Source organism: Python bivittatus, unplaced genomic scaffold, assembly GCF_059951505.1.
Source record: "Python bivittatus isolate LINGU-HERP-01145 unplaced genomic scaffold, Pbiv_v1 ctg000570_np1212, whole genome shotgun sequence".
Taxonomy (NCBI): Eukaryota; Metazoa; Chordata; class Lepidosauria; order Squamata; family Pythonidae; genus Python; species Python bivittatus.
The window spans coordinates 5711719-5732552 of record NW_028277097.1 but is presented as its reverse complement, the minus strand read 5'-3'; the positions used below and the strand labels follow the sequence as shown (position 1 = coordinate 5732552).

The 20834-nt window shown below is 39.1% G+C and overlaps 1 protein-coding gene across 6 annotated transcripts in view; it reads left to right on the top strand.

Annotated features, from left to right (window-relative positions):
- NNT (nicotinamide nucleotide transhydrogenase) overlaps positions 1-17801 on the top strand; it is a 64709-nt gene extending 46908 nt beyond the window's left edge. For 5 of the 6 annotated variants that reach the window (XM_088152812.1, XM_088152809.1, XM_088152811.1 and 2 more), the window contains exons 20-22: positions 10398-10516; positions 13809-13924; positions 15606-17801. In XM_088152812.1, coding sequence (XP_088008938.1) covers positions 10398-10516; positions 13809-13924; positions 15606-15755 — 385 coding nt within the window. In that variant the 3' untranslated portion in view covers positions 15756-17801. The remainder of the gene's footprint in view (positions 1-10397; positions 10517-13808; positions 13925-15605) is intronic. The other variant, XM_088152814.1, reaches the window with a different exon arrangement.
- The last annotated feature ends 3033 nt before the right edge of the window (positions 17802-20834 follow it).

The following is a 20834-nucleotide window of genomic DNA, read 5'->3' as shown; positions in this document are numbered from 1 at the left end:
CATAAAGGCCAGCTGTGTAAAGGTCTTGCCTGAGTTACTCCAAAGTCAAACTTGAGCATGGGCTAAGAGGCATAGTCCACAACAGTCCAGGGGTCAAAACACCAAGAAGGTTAGCCAGCCAATCTGAGTTCAAGGAGCAGGATTCTGGAGACAGAGCAAGAAGCAAGGACACAGGAACAGATGCAGATGTGGTTCAATGACAGGTGTTCATGCCTTTGCTCTCAATATGTCCTAGGGCTGGGTGCTCTGCTGGGAGTACCTGCTTCCTCCTGCACCTGCTCTTTGCTTACTGAGTGAGCCTCAGGTGGTTGATTGCTTACAAACTTCTGAAGCCAACAACCTGCTGCATGAAGCCCCTCAGCCACTGACTCTTCCAAGTCAGAGGAGACCATTATAACTGCAGCATAAATTTGGGTGGATAGCTTTAAAAATATGGGAGAATCACATTTTCTCAGGCCAGATTTCTTGGGGTCACATAGCTCAGATACAGGAGGCTGCAGTCACTGGTTGCCAGAGCTGAAGCTAAAAGTGGGTTTGGACCAGAACTGCAGTGAACTTCCATGCTATACTCTTTTTACCTTTCTCTTTCCTGCCAAAATTAATTATTCTGCCATTTAGCAGTTAGGCTTAAAAAATATTCCCATCCGTAGCAATGTGATTTTATCCCCTAAAATTAAATGGCACATGAAAACAATTTTTGCAATGCAGTGGAAGGGAAGAAGAGTTAATTTTCTATTCCAAGCTGCCACCCCCAGAAAATAGTGTCCACTATACTGAATGTGATGCTATCTCTCTGCATGTATGGAAACAGGAGCCTCCCCCCCCCCCCCCCAAATCTGATTGTGATGGGAGGAGAGTGAAAAAGAACTTGAGATCCGGGCCTAAATGTGCTATGATCTACCAGTGTCTCATCATAAATACCAACTGACAGGGAAGCAAGTCCCACTGTAATCACCCTAGTTTAACAAGGAAAAAAAGAGATTTTGAGTTGAACAATTAGTAAAATGGGATTTCCCTGTTTGTAAATGTGGGTTTCTTCAGAGCTTGTTGGAAGCAAGTAGAAAAGATTAAACTATCCTTCCATGTCTTTCTGTGATGGAATGGAATTATGAAGGGGGAAGATTGATGTCAGGCCTAGCCCAAGGAACTCCAAGAGACAATGCCAATTCAGTCCAGCTATGTTTATTAGCTACAACCTCTATCAAGAATCTTCCCAGACTAAAATCCCAGTTCCCAAAGTCCTCCAGCCACAACAGTGTGAATTCCTCAGGGAGGTGCCAGTCTCATCCTCTTGTTCCTCCCACACGGTTCTGGCGAGCTAAGAAAATGTTTGTCTCCCTGAGCTTGGCCTTCATAATTCCATTCCATCACACTTTCTTTGTTTAAATTTAAATCACTTCTTCATTGTCTTCTCTGTGATTCACACATATGGGTTATACACATGCACAAAGCCCCATTCAGAACCTTCTGGAGTTTACAGAAGCATGTCACAGGAGCTCTGTCCCACACATATCATGCAGCTTGGTGTGGCTTTTAGTGAACTTTAATTTACTTTCAACAGCTACCACAATAGCATGTTTATGCTTGAGGTCTTCATTCTTATTGAGTTTTTATTTTTATTATCATTTCACTTTAGTTTTATTTAGTTGTTCATCTTGACTCTTGTTTGTTCGGACCTCTATCCTCTGATCACAGGCTTTTGGCCTTATGGACCCGTTTTGCAGCACCTTGAGAGCAAACTCCCCTGCTTTGGGTGAGTATGAGCTTTTTTTGCCTTTGCAAAGGTTATACATTAGACTCTTCTAAACATTGCCAGGCTTTTATGAAGCAGGATCATTACAATAATGCATCCTGCTTATGGAGCACTCTTTGGGAGCAAACTCAAAGAGTGGCAGTCTTAAGTTGTTTTGCACAATATTCTTCTCTAAATCTCCTGCACTTGGTTCTGCCCTTCATTGACTCTCCATCATACTATCCAGTCCTCATTGGCACTTGAGATTGGGAGTTGTTCTTGGAGTGACTTGGGGTAGAGCCCCCTGAGATCTTCGAAGATATCACCGTTGTATTGATGGAAATGCTTATAGCCAAGCCTTTTGTTGAGTTGATGCACACCCACTGTCTCCAAGGGGCATCTCTCTGATTTCTGTTGATTCTATACCTTCTTTTTCTTCTAGTGTGGATCATTGGTCTTCTCAATACCAGGTATTTCAAGGTTCAAGTTGGAGAATCTACACTCCCTGGAACAACCTGAGATATAGTCCCAAAGACCATTTCACCTAATGGTTTGGGACAGATCGTTCACCTGAGCTCCAGCCCTCAGGGCTTCTTGCTCAGAAATGTCTGCCTTCCCTACAGCTAGTTGCCCTTGCCTTTGCTGAGGGTCACTGCTTTCAAATTCTGTCCACTGCAGTTGTACCAAAGACACCTCGTTCATCTCCTAGGGAGCTCATTCTAACCTTTCTAAACCAGATTATTATCTTCTGACATCTACTTGACATACCCTCCCACACCATCACCTAGTGAACAAGTTGGGGTCAAGCATCCAGCTTTCACTTTGAAAGTCTCTGTTCCTGTGGCGAACAAATTGGCATTCTCTCTTGACCTTTAGTTCAGCAGTCTTCACAGACTGTAAAGGATCTTGTATACCAGTGGGTCCAAGATGCCACTGTTTCATAGTTCTCATTCTGATGCTTCTAGTCTTTCTGAAGACTGTAAGGGCCAAGCCAGCTGATATGTCATTGACGTCTTGTTGAATCAAGTTTATATAGAGTAAGATGTTAACATTCTGCATATGCATCTTGTACCCACAGATATGGTTGCCAGAAAACTGGACACTCTGCATATGTTATACTCTTTGGGGGTGGGGAGTATCTCTTTCCATGTGATTAGCTTTCAAGCCGGAATGTCAAAGTACTGTCGCTTGCTGTGGGAGAAGGTATTGTTCTGTCTTCCTATCTCATTTGCCAAAGGATAAGAGATAGATAGTTCTAAGTTTTTCAGAGGGAAGCAATTTATTTTGCCAAGCAGGAATTAAACGTGGCTTCTCATGCAGCTGTCTTGACAACCGTATATATGTCATCTTCCATTGCCTGGTTCTGCTCCACTTCAGAGACTAAAGATTGATATGCACAACCAGCTTGTGCCAGTATGAATATGGCATTTCTTTAATGATGTTGTCCTCTACACACACCTATCCCACCAGGAAGGCAACATCAACCTTTTTTTTTTTCCTGTGTGTCAAAAGTTGTGTTTTCTGACATGTGTCAGCTCAAATAATTCACCTGCAGCACTTCCTTTCACTATAGGCAAATACCTCTATTCCAGTATGCTACTGTGCACTGTGGCAGGAATGCTCCCTGTAGTTACCTTGCATCATTGGAATGCTGAAAAGCTGGGCTTTTTTTCCTCAAGCAAGTTAACTAATGGAACAGTGAAAGATGGAAAAGCTTGTTTGGAAGGTGCTCCATGATTTCTGGGGTTGACTCCCTGGCCAGACAATTCATTTTATATGGGACAATTCCATGGTAATTCCATATAAACAGGCAACATGGCATAAAATCTGTCTGCACTGCACCATACTTCAACTTTTTTCATTGCATACAGACCCTAACAGCTTCTAAACACTGAGACAAGACAGTATAAACTTGGTTATCATTAGCATATTGATGACACTGTATCCCAAACCAGCAGATGACCTCTGCACCAGCTTCATGTCCATACTAAAGAGCAGGAGAGAAAGAACCAGATCCTGTAGCTCTCCATAAAACAATGTGCACCTAGTCAGTCTTTCTAGCCAACAACTAACTGGAACCATCCACTAAATAAGGAGCAGAATTATTATAGAACAGTTCCTCCAATCTCGAACCCTTGCAGACAGTCCAGAAGGATACCATGATAGATGGTACTGAAGATTACAAGAGGCCTAAAAGGACCTAGAAAGGACCTCCATCCAGGTCTGACAAAGGTGATCAACAAGAACATCAAATGTATCTCTGCCCCATGCTTAGGCCTGAACCCTGTTTGAAATGAGTCCAGATAATCCACTTTTTTCTAGGATGCTCTGTAATTGCCCAGTGATCATGGTCTCAGTAACCTTCCACAGAAGAAAAGATGAGAGGCAGGTTGATAATTGTCAAGGAAGGCAGGTCCAAGGAGCATTCTTAAGAAGGGGGCCATCATAGCCACTTTTAGATTGCAGGGATGTCCTTGTCCTGAAGCAAGCATTAATAACCTCGCAGAGCTAGCCCAACATTCACACCATTGAGCCACAGAAGAGCTAAGAGAGCCAAGGATGGCCAAGGCGCAGATGGCCAAGGACATACTAGAGAGCACCCTATCGACTTCCTCAGAGTTCACAGTCCAAAATGAGTACCAGATAATGTGATGTTAGTCCAGTCATCACATGGAATTCTGCTCATAAAGAGACTCATTTTTCTATCATTCAGTTTCCCTAATGTTTATTCACACTTTCTTCTAATTACTTCTGATTTTGTCTTCTGGAAGAATAGAACAAATCTGGATGCACTAAATAATGGTAGAACCAGGCCAAAAGTGTGTCAGAACATTGTTGGGGGGCTCTTACCTTCCTGCTTTTCCCATGAACAATCTTTGGCAACTGTAGAATGCTTGATTAAATGGACAGTCTGATCCAGCAGATTTCTGCCTTTGCACTTTCAAATTCAGATGAGCATTGGCATCCTCCTCTCCACCATCCTAATAAGTATATAGAATTTGATAATGAAGTCAAGTTTCTCTGCAGTCACATTGGTTCTACTGCATTAATACGCTGGATCACTGAATGCGCTTTTGATTTGTTAAAAAAACAGTCTAATGTTCTTCATAAAGGGTTATGCTGAGCTATTTCAGTAATATAGCCTATTAAATACCATCTTAAATTTTAGAATTCATGTAACAGTTTGAGAATATATAAACCAGTAATATATGAAATAAATTTTTCTCCTGAGTTATTAACTATAAATATATCCCGCTTAGTTATAGTAAAAGCATAGCAAACTCTAAATAAAGTGTTTATTGTGTTATAGTCTGAGAGCCCAAAATAATACCATTTCTGTCTTTCCCATGGTTGCTTGATTCTTGTATCCTTAGATACATTTTTGTGTTTTGTGATACACTGCAGGAGTTACATTTCAGGGCTATCACAAACATCTGCAAGGCTCTGTAAACTTCTATATGTTCATTCAAGGGATTGTAAAGCTATATTTATTGGGGTGATGTTCTGTCCCTCCTTTCTTCTGTATAAGGCAGGATTGTATGTTTATTTTTTCAGTATTATACTAAGATCTGCCTTTCCTCCCTTGAGCACAGGATATACTCAGACTTGCTAAATTTCAGTACATTGCTGCATAATTTCCTTTAGTCTGTGTCCTGGCCCTTATCTAAATCGGTATTGAGATGTTCCAAAATCCTCTTTTCAAAAGAACATAAAGATGATAGGAATGATCTTTATATTTTATTTTGAATGTAGAAAAAGATGCAGACCTGCATTCTTATAACAGCAGTTTGGAATTATTTTAAAAGGCTGATCATGCAATTATGCTCTTTGCTGCTTCTTTCATTAATTATTTCTTTTAGATTCAGTACATTGCCTCATTATATATGAACTGCAAGCCCTTTTTGAGTCATATTGCCTGCTCACTTTTTTTAGCATCAGTGTATCATGAGGCCAGTATGTGCAATACCAGTGTTGCGTCAGCACAAAGCTACAGATAAGCTTCAATGCTCTTATATTGAGAGTCTGTAACTATGGGTCTAAGAGAACTAGGTGTGGCTAACGCATAGTTGCTTAGGATAATAACACAGGCTAACTTGTATTTCCCAGTTCCATGAAAATAGAGAAGTAACACTGGCCTGGTTTGGATGTAATGCTAAACCATACTTTAGCATTAAGGGAGCCTGGATATCTATCACCTTTTCCAGCCTCAGCATCACTGTAAGATTCAGAGCATTCACTTATTTAAAATAACAGCAGTTTTAATATCTTAACTCTGGTTAAATTTTGCTGGTTTCACTAAACCACACAGTTTAAAAGAAGTACAAATTCTACTTTGGAGATTAGTTTAATCTAAGCTTACTTGATGTTTCTACTTGACTCCTCCTGGTTGTGTCCGAAACAGGAGAGGGACTCATCTAGGTCAAGAATAACCTCATTTCGCTCAAGGGCAGCACTGAGAGGCATAACCTTCCACTAGCATTCCCACAAATTCCAAATACCTTAGTCTAGGAGGAAAAAGATGGTGATGAAGGGAAGCCACTGTGTTAAAAAGGTCTTACTTTGCAGGTTGGAATTGGCAGATTTGAAAATGTTAAAGACTGTTGGGTTGTAAAGACTGACTGTTTAGTAATGGCCATTTTTTTTCCTAAAATGCACATACTGCTGGTCAGAATGAGTTTTGCCTTGCCTTACCTATCACTGGAAGGGACTAATGATTTGATAGCAGGCATATTGGGCTTTCTGTCCTTTATGCTGTGCAGTCAATAGAAGAAAAGCCCCATTTGTGTGCACAGGGTTGCCCTGCTGGAGCGCAGCCAGCTTCATTATTACATAAAGCTGGAAAAAATACGCAGTGACTGTTGGCACGATGCAAGCTCATGTGTCCAACTTATCCCAGAACTTGTTTGCTGTAATTTCATTAATAATTCATGTGCAAATAGCTGTCGTAGCTTTTGCCAAATTTCTGGAGACACAAGTGATGCTAGTAAGCTACATCTGCTTGATGTCTGTTTCTTTTTTTCAATAACGTTTTTGAGCTTTTATAAGTTTGTTGCATCATATGCTATTGCACTCCCGATCATCCCAGAATGTACTTTCTCTTCCCATTCTCTATTTGAACTCAGCTGCCGGTTTTCCTGGAAACACACTTTTTATGCTTCATCAGGAATACAATATGTATAAAAAACCATATGAACATACTAACCATGTCAGGCTTATCTGGAACACATGACTCTGAAGTCAAGGCACTGTAAAGAATGGATGGGCAGTCTTATGGAATAAGAGTTAAAGACCTCATCAGGCAGTGCTGTGATTTTTTAAAATTATTTTTAATTTAGGCTTTGTTTTTTAATTTGGGCTTTTGTTGGAAGTGATTCATAAAACAATGTAACACCTATTTCAGGGCTTTGTATGTTTCTAGCCTCAATTTGATGGGAAATCCTGCTGCCAAATTTTGGCAAAAGTGGTCAGAAGGGACTGCAGAAAAAGTATACTCAGGGCCAAATGTGATGTTGTGACTTCAGTTTTTCCACCCTTGCTTTAAAGGAAACAAAAGAGTTAAGGTGTTTGTAATCTTCAGCACAGAGATCAGAATTGTGTAGGCAGTAGTTTTGCTTGTGACACTCTCTGGAAGCGAAAGTGGGACTGAAGAATCAGGATAGAAAGAGTATTGACATTTGAATTTTGGTGTTGGGAAGATTCCTGAGAATAATAATGTGACTTCTGGTGGGGACAATGGCGGCTTAATCATCTCTCTGTGAGAGGGAAGATGGTACCGTAGCTGGATTGGTGGCTGACAGCAAGTGCTGGCCACCCAACTTGCTCCGGATCAAGGAGGAAGCGAGTAAATTGACCCATATGGTCTCTGGATGGCTGTTCCTTGAAAACTCGTTGTGGAGATGGAAGCTTCTGCAAAGAGCTTTCAAGTCAAGCAGCCAGGAGGCAGGGGATCCATGTTTGTTTGAAGCTGTGGCGCAGCCTTTTTTATGAACACTAGAGCTGACCGAACCTCATTTCCAAACACTGTGGAATATAACTGTCTTGCACGTTCCTCCACAACAGATAAGTAATTCTCTTGGGGCTTATCCTTATTTTTGGGACTCTACTTTTAAAAGAAGAAATAGAGTATTAATTTGAATTTGATTAATTCTCAAAAAGCTGGATGACAAGTGGAATTTAAAAGACACTTAAAAGGTTATTTACAGTGAAGAGGGAAGAGTTATTTTTTATAAGTTTATTTTTTTTACGAAACTCCTTTTGCAGTGATGAGGTTTGCTTTTTACATGGGAAAGTTTCTTGATTTGTGAGATTATGTCTGTTGATTGGCTGGGTTTTTAAAACAGAAGAAGACTGTAACTTGATCCCTGTATATTTTTCCTTGACACAATTCCAATGTGAAAGACACTAGAGGGCATGAATTGTCAGTTTACTTTTGCTTGTAATTAATTATATCTGGCTATACGTTTTACTTGTCTAAATGGGGAAAAAAAAGAAATGGTTAAAAGAGGTCCTTTGGAGCAGCCATTAGAAAATAAAATAACTCTTTTAAGTTTATTCCAGTCAGCTAGGAGCTAAATTCAAGTCCCTTGAAAAAAAGGTAGAGGAAAGAGTAGATAAGATGGATAACTTTGAAAAAGAGGTGGAGATTGATTTGAAATGTGGAACTGGAGTTCAGAAAAATGTTGGACTATGAAGGTGGTATGAATAAAGAAGTTGTGGATTCAAACATGGACTTTTCATGCCAAAGGATGATATGGAAAAAGATGCCAGAATGGACATTTTTATTATATATAAAAAAAGAATAATAATAATAATACCATGACAGCAAAGAAAAGAAATGAATGGATCATTAAACAAATCAACTCAGAGTTATCACTTGAGGCACAAATGATTAAGCTCAAATTATCCTACTGTGGACACATTATGCAAAGACTTGAGAAGTCTAGTTCTCTTGAGAAGTCTATTGTGCTAAGAAAGAGAAGAGGATGACAGCAGCAAGGTGGATGGACTTGATTACAGTGGCAATGGGTGCCCTGTTGAAAGACCTGAAGGGCCTGATTGGGGACAAATCAACTTGGAGAAGATCTGTCTGTGTGGCTACTAAGAGTTGACACCACTTTGATGGCACATAATTAAAAATCAAATCTTTAAGGGCTTGATCCAATTCTGGCTAAGGAAGGCAAATCTGAATCAAATATAATCTGTTATAGATGATACTGACAGCAGAGTCCCCCTGTGTCTCAGACCAGTGTTGAAACCTGACCTAGAAACTGGCCAATGACCTATTGTTAGGCAACATCTTTATTGGACTCACTGGGTTTCTCTTGGCTGCACTTCAATAATACAAGTAAACAAAAATCCCTCTACCCTGAAAAAAAAATGCAGTTACTTTTGAAATCTTGACAGCTCTCAATTTGCAGATGTGTATATTCCTTCAAAATATTTGGCATGATTTCAAGAAAGAATATGTTGCTTTCAGAATTGCTAATAGTGTATAAAATCCAAATATGCATTATAATTAAAAACTACTTAAATATAACGTTATTAGTTGCCTGAATTCTAATATACTTCAGTGCAGAAATTCTGAAAGCTCTTGCACTTCACGTTTTCTGGAAAGAATCAGGATTGTTTCACATGGCTTGAGTTACTGAGTAGCTGGCTGAAACTTTAAGCTCCCTAATATTTTGTCCTATTTGTTCCGCTGTTGTATATCTGATTCTACATCTGGTCTTCGGTAGAATGATAGCAGATATTTCCTCTCCTCCCCCACCCCCGCCCTTTCTCTCTCTCATGGCTCTGTGCAGTTTGCAAATGTTTTTTGTAAGCAAAATGCCCACCATCCTTACTGGCTGTTTTACCCCATTCACATACACCCTAAGTATCTAGTGCTCATAATTTACGAAGACAGTGGAAGCATCTGTACATTTTAATCCATAAGGCAAATAGCTGAAGTGAGAGAGGGATCTCAGTTGGAAATGTAACATAGTAAATAAGCTACACACTTAATAAGGTCACAGACAATTCAAAAACAGAAATTTATCTTATTTGAAACAACACAGAATCTTCACACTTGTTACACCAAAGTAAATTCCCTTTTCATAATACCTGCTGATTCTTGATTCCTATTTTTCTTTATTCTAGTATGATACAACGTTCTACTAACCAAAATATACATAACCTATAGCCCTAAAGCTACATGAAACCCCCAAAGCCTTAGATATGTTGCTCTGAACTTCTTCAAAAGTTGTCATTGAAATGTAATTCTTTCTACAACAGAAAGAGGAAAGTTACTAATTTCATTGAGAATAATCATATTACTTGTTTCTATTAATCTAATTAAAACTTCATCAGCTTTAATTTTTGCTGTAGCCTTGCACAGTTTTTGAATATGCCCCCCTGTATACCACTCAGAGGGCAAATGAACCCAGGACACCTTGTAAGGAAGAGAGAGGGAGAGGGAGGGAGAGAGAGAGAGAGAGAGAGAGAGAGAGAGAGAGAAGTCCTTACTTCGATGTGACGTTGAATAAATTATTTTCTCAACCTTAGGCTTCCATCTCTAAACTGTGGATTATACTGTGAAAATTTGCTGTGTTAATGAATAACAGAATGGCTAAAGCATTTCTGATGTTTTTTATGTATCCTGTCACCATTTCTTCCACTATTTTAGGTTTGGTATTCATCCTGTGGCAGGTCGTATGCCTGGACAACTGAATGTATTGCTTGCAGAAGCCGGTGTACCATATGACATTGTTCTAGAAATGGATGAAATTAATGAAGACTTTCCAGGTGAGAGAAAGAAGATAACCTTGCTTTATTTTTGCCTTAGATGGTTTGTTTTTCTAAAAGGTAGTCTAATATTATACGAGTTTGTGCACATTTTAAATAATAATAATAATAATAATAGTCATTATTATTATTATTATTATTATTATTATTATTAAATGTATATGCCGCCCGACTCCCAGTATTATGTTTGCGTCCAGTGCTTTCTTTAGAATTAATGCTTAAACCAACTGACAATAAACTTGCTAGAGTCAAGCTTGAATCCTGTTGACTTCATGAACATGTCCATGAAGTTCTCTTTAGAATAGTGCAAAAGTACTTTGCCTTTTTCTGGATTGGTTTTCTGTTTTTGACATCCCAATCTAACATACAGTGTCAAGATTTCCTGACAATCTCCCATCCAGGTACAAACCAGGCCCAAACCTACTTAGTTTTTTGGGATAAGCTAAAGTCAGCTAGACTTTACAAGAGACGACTCTACACATGGACATCACCAGATGGCCAATACCGAAACCAGATTGATTATATACTTTGCAGCCAAAGATGGAGAAGCTCTATACAGACAGCAAAAACAAGACCAGGAGCTGACTGTGGCTCAGATCATGAGCTTCTTACTGCAAAATTTAGGCTTAAATTGAAGAACGTAGGGAAAACCACTAGACCGCTCAGGTACGACTTAGATCATATTCCTTGTGAGTACACAGTGAAGGTGATGAATAGATTTAGGGGATTAGATTTGGTAGACAGAGTGCCTGAAGAACTATGGACGGAGGTCCGTAACATTGTACAGGAGGCAGCAACTAAAACCATCCCAAAGAAAAAGAAATGCAAGAAAGCAAAATGGCTGTCTGATGAAGCTTTACAAATAGCTGTGGAAAGAAGGAATGCAAAAAGCAAGGGTGAAAGGGAAAGACATAAGCAACTGAATGCAGATTTCCAGAGAATAGCAAGGAGAGATAAGAAGGCCTTCTTAAATGAACAATGCAAAGAAATCGAGGAAAACAATAGAATGGGGAAGACTAGAGATCTCTTCAAGAAAATTGGACATATCAAAGGAACGTTTAGTGCAAAGATGGGCATGATAAAGGACAAAAAAGGCAGGGACCTAACAGAAGCAGAAGAGATTAAGAAGAGGTGGCAAGAATACACAGAGGAACTATACAAAAAAGATCTTAATGTCCCTGATGTCCATGCTGGTGTGGTCACTGACCTTGAGCCAGACATCCTAGAGAGTGAAGTCAAGTGGGCCTTAGGAAGCATTGCTAACAACAAAGCTAGTGGAGATGACAGTATTCCAGCTGAGTTATTTAAAATACTAAGAGATGATGCTATTAAAGTGCTGCACTCAATATGCCAGCAAGTTTGGAAAACGCAACAGTGGCCACGGGATTGGAAAAGGTCAGTTTACATTCCAATTCCAAAGAAGGGCAATGCCAAAGGATGCTCAAACTATTGCACAATTGCACTCATTTCACATGCTAGCAAGGTTATGCTCAAAATCCTACAAGCTAGGCTTCAGCAGTACGTGAACTGAGAACTACCGGATGTACAAGCTAAGTTTTGAAGAGGCAGAGGAACTAGAGATCAAATTGCCAACATTCGCTGGATCATGGAGAAAGCACGAGAGTTCCAGAAAAACATCTACTTTTGCTTCATTGACTATGCAAAAGCCTTTGATTGTGTGGATCACAACAAACTGGCAAATTCTTAAAGAGATGGGGATACCAGACCACCTTACCCGTCTCCTGAGAAATCTGTATGCGGGCCAAGAAGCAACAGTTAGAACCGTTCATGGAACAACCGATTGGTTCAAAATAGGGAAAGGAGTACAACAAGGCTATATACTGTCACCCTGCTTATTTAACCTATATGCAGAGTACATCATGAGAAATGCCAGGCTGGAAGAATCACAAGCCGGAATTAAGATTGCAGGGAGAAACATCAACAACCTCAGATATGCAGATGATACCACCCTAATGGCAGAAAGTGAAGAAGAACTAAAGAGCCTCTTGGTGAGGGTGAAAGAGGAGAGTGCGAAAGCTGGCTTGAAACTCAACATTAAAAAAACTAAGATCATGGCATCTGGACCCATCAATTCCTGGCAAATAGAAGGGGTAGAAATGGAAACAATAACAGACTTGCTTTATTTGGGCTCCAAGATCACCACAGACAGAGACTGCAGCTGTGAAATTAAAAGGCGCTTGCTCCTTGGGAGGAAAGCTATGGCAAACCTAGACAGCATATTAAAAAGCAGAGACATCACCTTTCCGACAAAGATCTGCATAGTCAAAGCTGTGGTTTTTCCAGTAGTAATGTATGGCTGTGAGAGCTGGACCATAAAGAAGGCTGAGCGCCGAAGAATTGATGCCTTTGAACTGTGGTGCTGGAGAAGACTCTTAAGAGTCCCCTGGACTGCTAGGAGGTCAAACCAGCCAATCTTAAAGGAAATCAACCCTGATTGCTCATTGGAAGGATTGATAATGAAGCTCAAGCTCAGATACTTTGGTCACCTAATGCGAAGAGAGGACTCTTGGGAAAAGACCCTGATGCTGGGAAAGATTGAAGGAAAAGGAGAAGGGGATGGCAGAGGATGAGATGGTTAAATAGCATCACTTGAAGCAATGAACATGAAACTGAGCAAACTCAGGGAGGCAGTGAAGGACAGGAAGGCCTGGCGCAATATGGTTCATGGGGTCACAAAGAGTCGGACACGACTTAACGACTGAACACACAAACAAAGTCAGCTAGGATTACAATCATATAAAAATATAAAAATAAAAGAGAAATAAACAGCACCCACTAATTAGAACTTTTTTCAACAAACAAGACATCTTAAGAGCCCAAACCCTGTCTGAATGAAAATATAGTTGTCTGACCTCAGACAAACGGCAGTGGTGCAACTAGCCTGGCTCCCTTAGTAGGAAGTTGCAAAGCCTGGGAGCCCTGGTTAAGAATGTTTTCTCTTGTACACTGCAACTATCAACCTAAATAATAGCAGTTTGAAGGCAGTGCACTCTATTAAAAAAGCCACTGTTGTTCATTTTTTGAAACTTTACACTTTTCATGCTGTTCCTCATTAATTTTATGCAATGTTTTGCAGCTTGAAGAAGAACAAATGTGTTATTTCCAGGATCAAGTTTGGGGAATGTCATTCTTGCCCATTTGCAGTTCTTAGTGGGATTAGGGGCTTCGGGATAAGAGGTATCTAACCCAGAATATAAGATGTTACTAACAGCAGGAACTGGAGTTCTGTTCATAAATTGTTATGTGTTTTTTCCTTGTATGTTTATTGCAGAAACGGATCTGGTCCTTGTCATTGGAGCTAATGATACAGTTAATTCAGCTGCCCAAGAAGATCCAAATTCTATCATTGCTGGAATGCCTGTTCTTGAAGTTTGGAAGGCAAAGCAGGTGAGTTACAAAATATTGTAGTAGAAATTCCATGCCTTATTGATTTCTTTAAAGCCATTTACTTATTCAGAAATCTGCTAATACCCCACAGCTCTCCTATCTTTTTTTCCTTGAACAGCTTGGGTAGAAATGTGCTATTAAGTGTACAAGAGTCAGCTGAGAAGGAAAAGAACACAATTATTTGAAAACTGTCTACTGTTGGCAGTGCTGGTATTAGCACCCCTTTTTCTCCCTCCCACCCCCAGTTTTTAGTGGGCTGGTGGGTATACTGTTAAAACCAAGGGTTTTTGCGGGGGGAAAGTAATTGTGTTGTTGGCTGCAGTCTTTGATATATTGGTCAAGAACCCACATCTTCTTGAAATCATTCAGTCTTTGAAGAACTATTTTTTGGATGAATGAAAAAAGTGGATACCTTCAAAATTATTTTCAGAGAGCTTTTGGCTTTCCTTGGTTTTAATTGACAAAGGGTTTCCCCCCTTATTTTTGCTTTTTATTAACTATCCGAGGGCCAGCAATTACCAGCTAGAGCTCTGTGCATCCTCTACCACCAGAATTCATGGATAAGCCTTGGAAATTATGCTACATAAGAAATAGTGTCCTTTCCATGTTTTTTGGGGAAATAATGCTTTGGAAAAATATCTTCCAAAGTGCTGTGTTTCATACAAGCAGCCTAAGACTCATTTTAAAGAAAGGGAGAGATAAAAGAAAAATCAGAAGAATTAACTTCAGTTGAGGACTTCAGGGAACTCCATGTGGTGAAAAAGTTGCTGTGACGCAGCAGTTAAAAAGATCAAGGCAATCTTGGGCTGTATTAAGGGAAGCATTGTGCCCAGATTATGGAAGGTAATGGTTCTGTGGTACTCTGTGCTGGTTAGATCACACTTGGAATATTGTGTCTAGTTCTACCTGGAGCAGGTTCAGAGGAAGTTATCATAGTGATAAAGAGTTTGGAAACCAAACCCCAGGAGGAAATTTTAAAGGGGCTGGGCATGGCTAGTTTATAAAAGAAAAGGCTGAAAGGAGATCCGGTAGTCATCTACAAATATCTAAGAAGCTCTCGTGCAGGAATGGGTAGATTTAATTCTGTTACAAAACTGAGGATAGGACAGGGAACAGTGGGTTGAAATTAAAAGAAAGGTAATACATGGTGATTATTATGAGGAATTTCTTGGCAGTAAGAACTGTTAAAACAGTGAAACAGTCTTCCTAGAACAGTGATGGGCTCTCTCTTGCTGGAGGTTTTTAAAGAGGCTGGATTCTTCCTGTTAATGTTGATTTAGTGGATTCTCCATTAAGCAAGGGATTGGAATAGATTGCCTATAAAGTCTCTTTCAACTTATACTGTCTATGATTCTGTGATATAATTAAAATAAATTACCTGTGCCCATCATCTCTGAATTACATTGTGATGAAGTTTTCAGTAGCTGTATACCTTGTTTGTTTAGAAAATGTATGTGGCTGCCCATCTTACATATGACCTTTGGGTGGCTAACAACAGTCAGTAAAAAGTATAATAAAATCTCTGTAAATCAATCAAAAGCAGAATTAAAGTAATTGAAGCACTGTATAAAAGACTTACCACACAAGCCTAACAAACAAATTAGTACATCTTTTCTTAATATTGATTTTACTGAATGTCTACAAGGATGCTGTATATCTAACACAAAAGTCCTTATTTCAGGTGATCGTTATGAAGAGATCTCTAGGTGTTGGATATGCAGCAGTTGACAATCCAATCTTTTACAAGCCCAACACTTCCATGCTTCTAGGGGATGCTAAGAAGACTTGTGATGCTCTTCAGGCCAAAATGAGGGAGTTCTGCCAGAATTAAATGTTAAAAGTGCTCTTTGGCCAGTATGAACAAAAAATCAAAAAAGTGTTATGTATCGACATTAAAAGATAAAGGTTAGAAGGTGCTCTTGAAATGAAGATCTTAAAAAAAGGAGGAACATTAAGGTCCAGAAATGCAGTGAAAATTTATATAAGAGAGCAGGAAAAACAAAGAAGCAAAACATTGAAACATTGAAGTGAACTCTCTTGAGCAGATCAGAACCTGGAATAAATACAGCTGAATGCAGTATATTTTAGAGGAATTTTCCTTTGGTAGCCACAATTTAACACAATGAGACTCAGGAATTTGGAGGATCTGTCTTTTTTGTATGACATAAGATATAAGGGAAATGAGCATTAGAAGCTCTTTGGCTCCAGACTTTGCTAATGATTCCAAGTGAATAATTTGGCTAATCAAGATTTCAGACCCTGAACTGGATATTTGTCAGCCGTTCTAGGTAGACCAGGCCTGGAAATCAACTCCACAGGAAGACTACTTTTATTGAGACTGGCTATAATAACAGAATCTTGCATATCTGATTGTGCTGTACCTCTTCTTCCTTCTTATACTTCAGTGAATTAGGGAGGTGTTTGCCTGAGCCGCTTCTGAATGTTATCTTCTTGTTCTGGACTTAAAAATGTTTCAGCACCTTTTGCCTAAGTAATGGTTCCTGCATATCTCCATCAAGGTCATCTTCCTTACTCTCTACACTATTTTACTAGCATCTACTTACACTGTTCTAAACAAAAATGATGATGAAGGTGGTGGTGATGACGGTGATGACGATGGCCACTTTTGAAATGTGTTTGGATTTCGGACTCTTGGAAATACCTTTTAATTCATAATTTATTTAGACAAACATGCAAACCAGTCAGCTTTGAGATACCCACACAGACACAATCACACACACAAAATTCAGATAACTGGTCTTCCTTTTACTTTAAATAATACAACTGTTGAAGCTTCAGTATAGCGGCAAATAGATTTTAATGGCTTCCAGCACAGTTAAATATGTGTGAAACTCAGATGTTTAACTAAATAAAATAAATTTGTCATGTTTGCATAATGATGTAGCAAGCATCTGTGGTGACAGAGGCAAAATAAATAGCTGTAACTGTGTTAGAAAGCCTTAACATCTGGGCAAAGTAGCCTACTATGAAGTGAGTTAAACTTAGCCCAACTTGACTGTTTATAAATCCTGATTTTATCATTGGGCTTATGACCTCTTAATTTAATAGCAAATGAACATTATTCCCATTTAGCTACCTCCTGTCTTTATACGTTGAGCTTCCTGTATGTGGAATATCAACTTATAACAGTGAACTAAATCCAGTTTGAGCTTCCAGGTCCACTGAATCAAGGAAAAAAAAATGTTTTTAATGAAATTCCATTTGTTTTAGTAGGACCTTTGTAGAAAAAGCACTCAGCTAGGTGATGTTCATGTTTTTCTTTTTTTAATCCTGTCCTTTTTTAGTTGTTTAGCAAAAAAAAAAAAAAAAAGTGAAACTTCAGTAGATTGTTCTGATGTATAAGGATACTTGAGCCACAACAGGGCAGCTCTGTTTTAGCAAGATTTGTTTTGGGACCTTAATTTCATTGTGTTGGTGCCATACATTTCTATGTACAGCCTGCATGCAAATGTGACCAAGAAGAGGAGCATCAATGAAGTTCGACTTGGATTGTTTAATGCTGCCTTAAAGCTGTAGCCTTCATCTTGTTTTAATGTATTATTTTAATTGGAAGATACACAGACCATTTCTAAGAAAATGCAAAGTACAATTGTCAATGTTAGAATTGTGTTTATACTATGAAACAGGAGAGAATTATTTAAAGAAAATAATAAAGTAAAAATATCTATTCTGCAAAATTCTCTGACATCCTGTTTGTTTTTATTGCCAAATAGAGGTGTAGATTTTAGTGGGCACCAAGTGTTAATATATATATATATTTAAACTTATAGTTCATTTGCATATCTCATTTTCTGGCCAGCTAATTAAATCTCATTTGGAAGTTTGCTGTCTATCTCAGGGAATAGTTTATTTACTGTATATCAAATATGATAGCATGTACAAAAAGTAAAATGATTTATTATATATTCTGTTTACAAAAAAATCAATTCTGTTTTACTTTGTTTCAGTGAATGATAACAGAAGAATGGTTGAATTTAAAATACGCCATCAGTTTGCTTTCTTTCAAATCTGGAACACAAGTCTGTTTTGTTAGTTCGGCTCATTTTTCCAGCTTGGTGCAATGGTTAAGGCAGTAAGCTAGAAGCCGTGAGACCATGAGTTCTAGGCACAAAGTCAGCTAGGTAACCTTGGGCTAGTCACTCTCATATTTTCCATATAAGTCAGTATGTCATCGCTGAGGTTTCTTAGGTCAGCCTTCTAGATGGATAACCGTACCATATGTCCCAGATTTGTGTTTCAGTTCAGGCATCCTGGTCAGTTTAGAAAAAAGCCCAAGAAGGTAGTGCTGTACATACCCACAAAGGGGGGAGATGTCTTAGCAATCTGTCCCAACTTGTTCCCCCTTTGCCTGTGTAACCCTACACTCTACCTTTCCCTAGGGGAACTGTCAGGTTCAGCCCAAGAAGCTCAGTGGAACGATTCTGGAACAGTTCATTTACTTTATTAGCTTACACCTACTAGACAGAATCTTGCCAGACTAACTCTAACCCCCAACAACAGCAACTAAACACTCTGAATTCCTTAGGGTGGTGCCAGTCTCATCCTCTTAGTTTTCACATGCTCAAGCTGCGGGCTGAGGAGATGCTTGAGATTCTTCCCCCCCCCCATGACCTTGGACCTCCTCAAGTCTTCCATCACAGGAACATAGGCCTAACCATCTGTCAAAATTCACTTCCCCCTTGCCTGTGAAAACTTGCTGCTCATGACCGTATCCCAGTTGAAATGGTTTGAAGATTGGGTGAGCCTACCACTCTAATTTTTGGAGCATTCTGGGCCTTAAGATAATGTTCTGGAGTTTACTGGCTAAAAACTAAGAGCTATTTGTGAGCATTCTGCATCTGCCAAAAGATCAGTATTGTGCACCAAAACAAACTTCTATACTAGGGAAATAAGAATTATCAATTTGTGTAAATTGGGTACTTTGAGTATGTGCCATTTTTTATGTATATTTTTTCCCCCACATACTGCATCATGACTCCCTTTGCTAAATTGAAAACTAAAATTTCCCAAGATTGAAAAGTCAATTTAATTGGCTTTTAAACATCAAATGCAAGAGAACTGCATTTCCTTTACTTCAGGCTTCAAAACATCTTGGCCCAGACCTTGACAGTAATAGAAGATGTATGTAGATTGATCTTCCCGCTTCTGGGGAGAATTCCTCAAACCCTTTAGTGAATGGAGACCATGCTCTTAACTGCAAGTTAAACTTTATTTACTGCATAAGAGCAGAATACAAGATTCTGCCCACCCTCCACATGAAGACAATGGTTTATACAGTACCCTTGTTTACATCCTTAAGCATTTGAAACAAGTCCCAGTTGGAGTATTCTTAGCAGTGGAAATTGTTAATTCAGCATGCTTCAGCGGTTTCCAAATTTCTCACTTCCTTGTTCTTTTTGACAGTTTCCTAACATTAGCTTGCTACATTCCTAAAATATATATGTTTAGCAATTTAAGCAATAAGCAGGCTCTGAGAGAGGAGACCTGAGGCTTCCAATCAGGGTAGGAGCCTTTTATCCAATATTTCTCCTTCATCACCCTGGGGATATGTTCTCTATAAATGTTCTCTGGAATTTGGTGCATGGTCAGCACTATAAATCCAGCACATCTGGAAGGCATCAAGTGGATGCATGTCTTGGGATCATTCCCATCTTTAGGAAGAGTGAGGTGACTTCCCTGAGTAGCTGATTCTGGATGAAAGGGAGACATTTTTAAATCATTATTGATACTTTACTCCACAAGAGGCATATGTAAGATTTTTCTGTCTCAGGTACTAAAACAAGTTGATTGCCCTTAGGTAATACGACCTTTTGTCTTGGGGACTCCAGAGTAGAAAAGGACTATGGAGACATGGCCATTTACTGCAACTCAACCAAGGCCTTTTCTTTAAATGGCATATTTCTCCATTCTAAGATTTGGTTGATTCTAGATTTGAGGAACATTAGTGAAGTGCTCTTTGGGTGCCCTTTTCTATATCACATATATATCATTGTATCAATCATATATCAATATATCATTCAAAAATTCCCACAAATCCTCAAAAAGGTGCTGTACTATGAATTTAGGAATTGTGGGAAATTAGAAATGGCTTGTGCCTGTCCACCACAGAGGTTGAACAAACATCAACATTAGGGGGTTGTAATCTACTAAATCATCATGGAGAAGGTCTATCTATATGGTCACTTAGAGATGTCACCAACTTGGTAGCACGTAATCTGAAGCATAGTGAGATACATATTCCTACTCTAGCATAGTCTCATTCTTATTTCATTCCCATTTTACAGTATTTTCAAAAAAGTATCTTAATGCAAAGCCTCTAGCTGAATTCACATAACGGTGCCAAGCTTGTTAGCCAAACCATAGTTTATTTAATAAACTACAAATACCTAGTTTGCCCAATACTAAACCATAAATCAGTGGCTGAATTTATACAACACACTACATTATGTACTATTGTTCCTTAGGTTTTGGCTTATTGACTTGGTCAAACCAGCTCAAATGCTAAGGTAGAGAGTGGCACTGCGAGTGGAAACTCTCAAATCAATAGAAGTCCAAACTCTCTCAGTCCTACAGGTTGAACCAAATGCAAAGAGTTAATTGCATCCTTTCTGCTATTTCTGCTGCCAGGAAAACTTCTGCATTGGAGAGTTTGAACGATGTGAATGTCAGGGTCCCCCCTCTTGTTTAAATGTGCAGATCCCTTCTTGCTGCTTGTTTTTTCACTGGCTGCTGTTCCAGCAATTGTAGTCCGGTGACCAAAATTCTGCTCCTCTAGCAGTGACTTGCATAATCCAGCTGGTCTGAAGTCTCTTAAGAGAAACAAATAATTCTGTTACTTAGAGCTTCAGTCTACAAACATGTGATCCTTGTTAAATGAGAAGGTAGAATG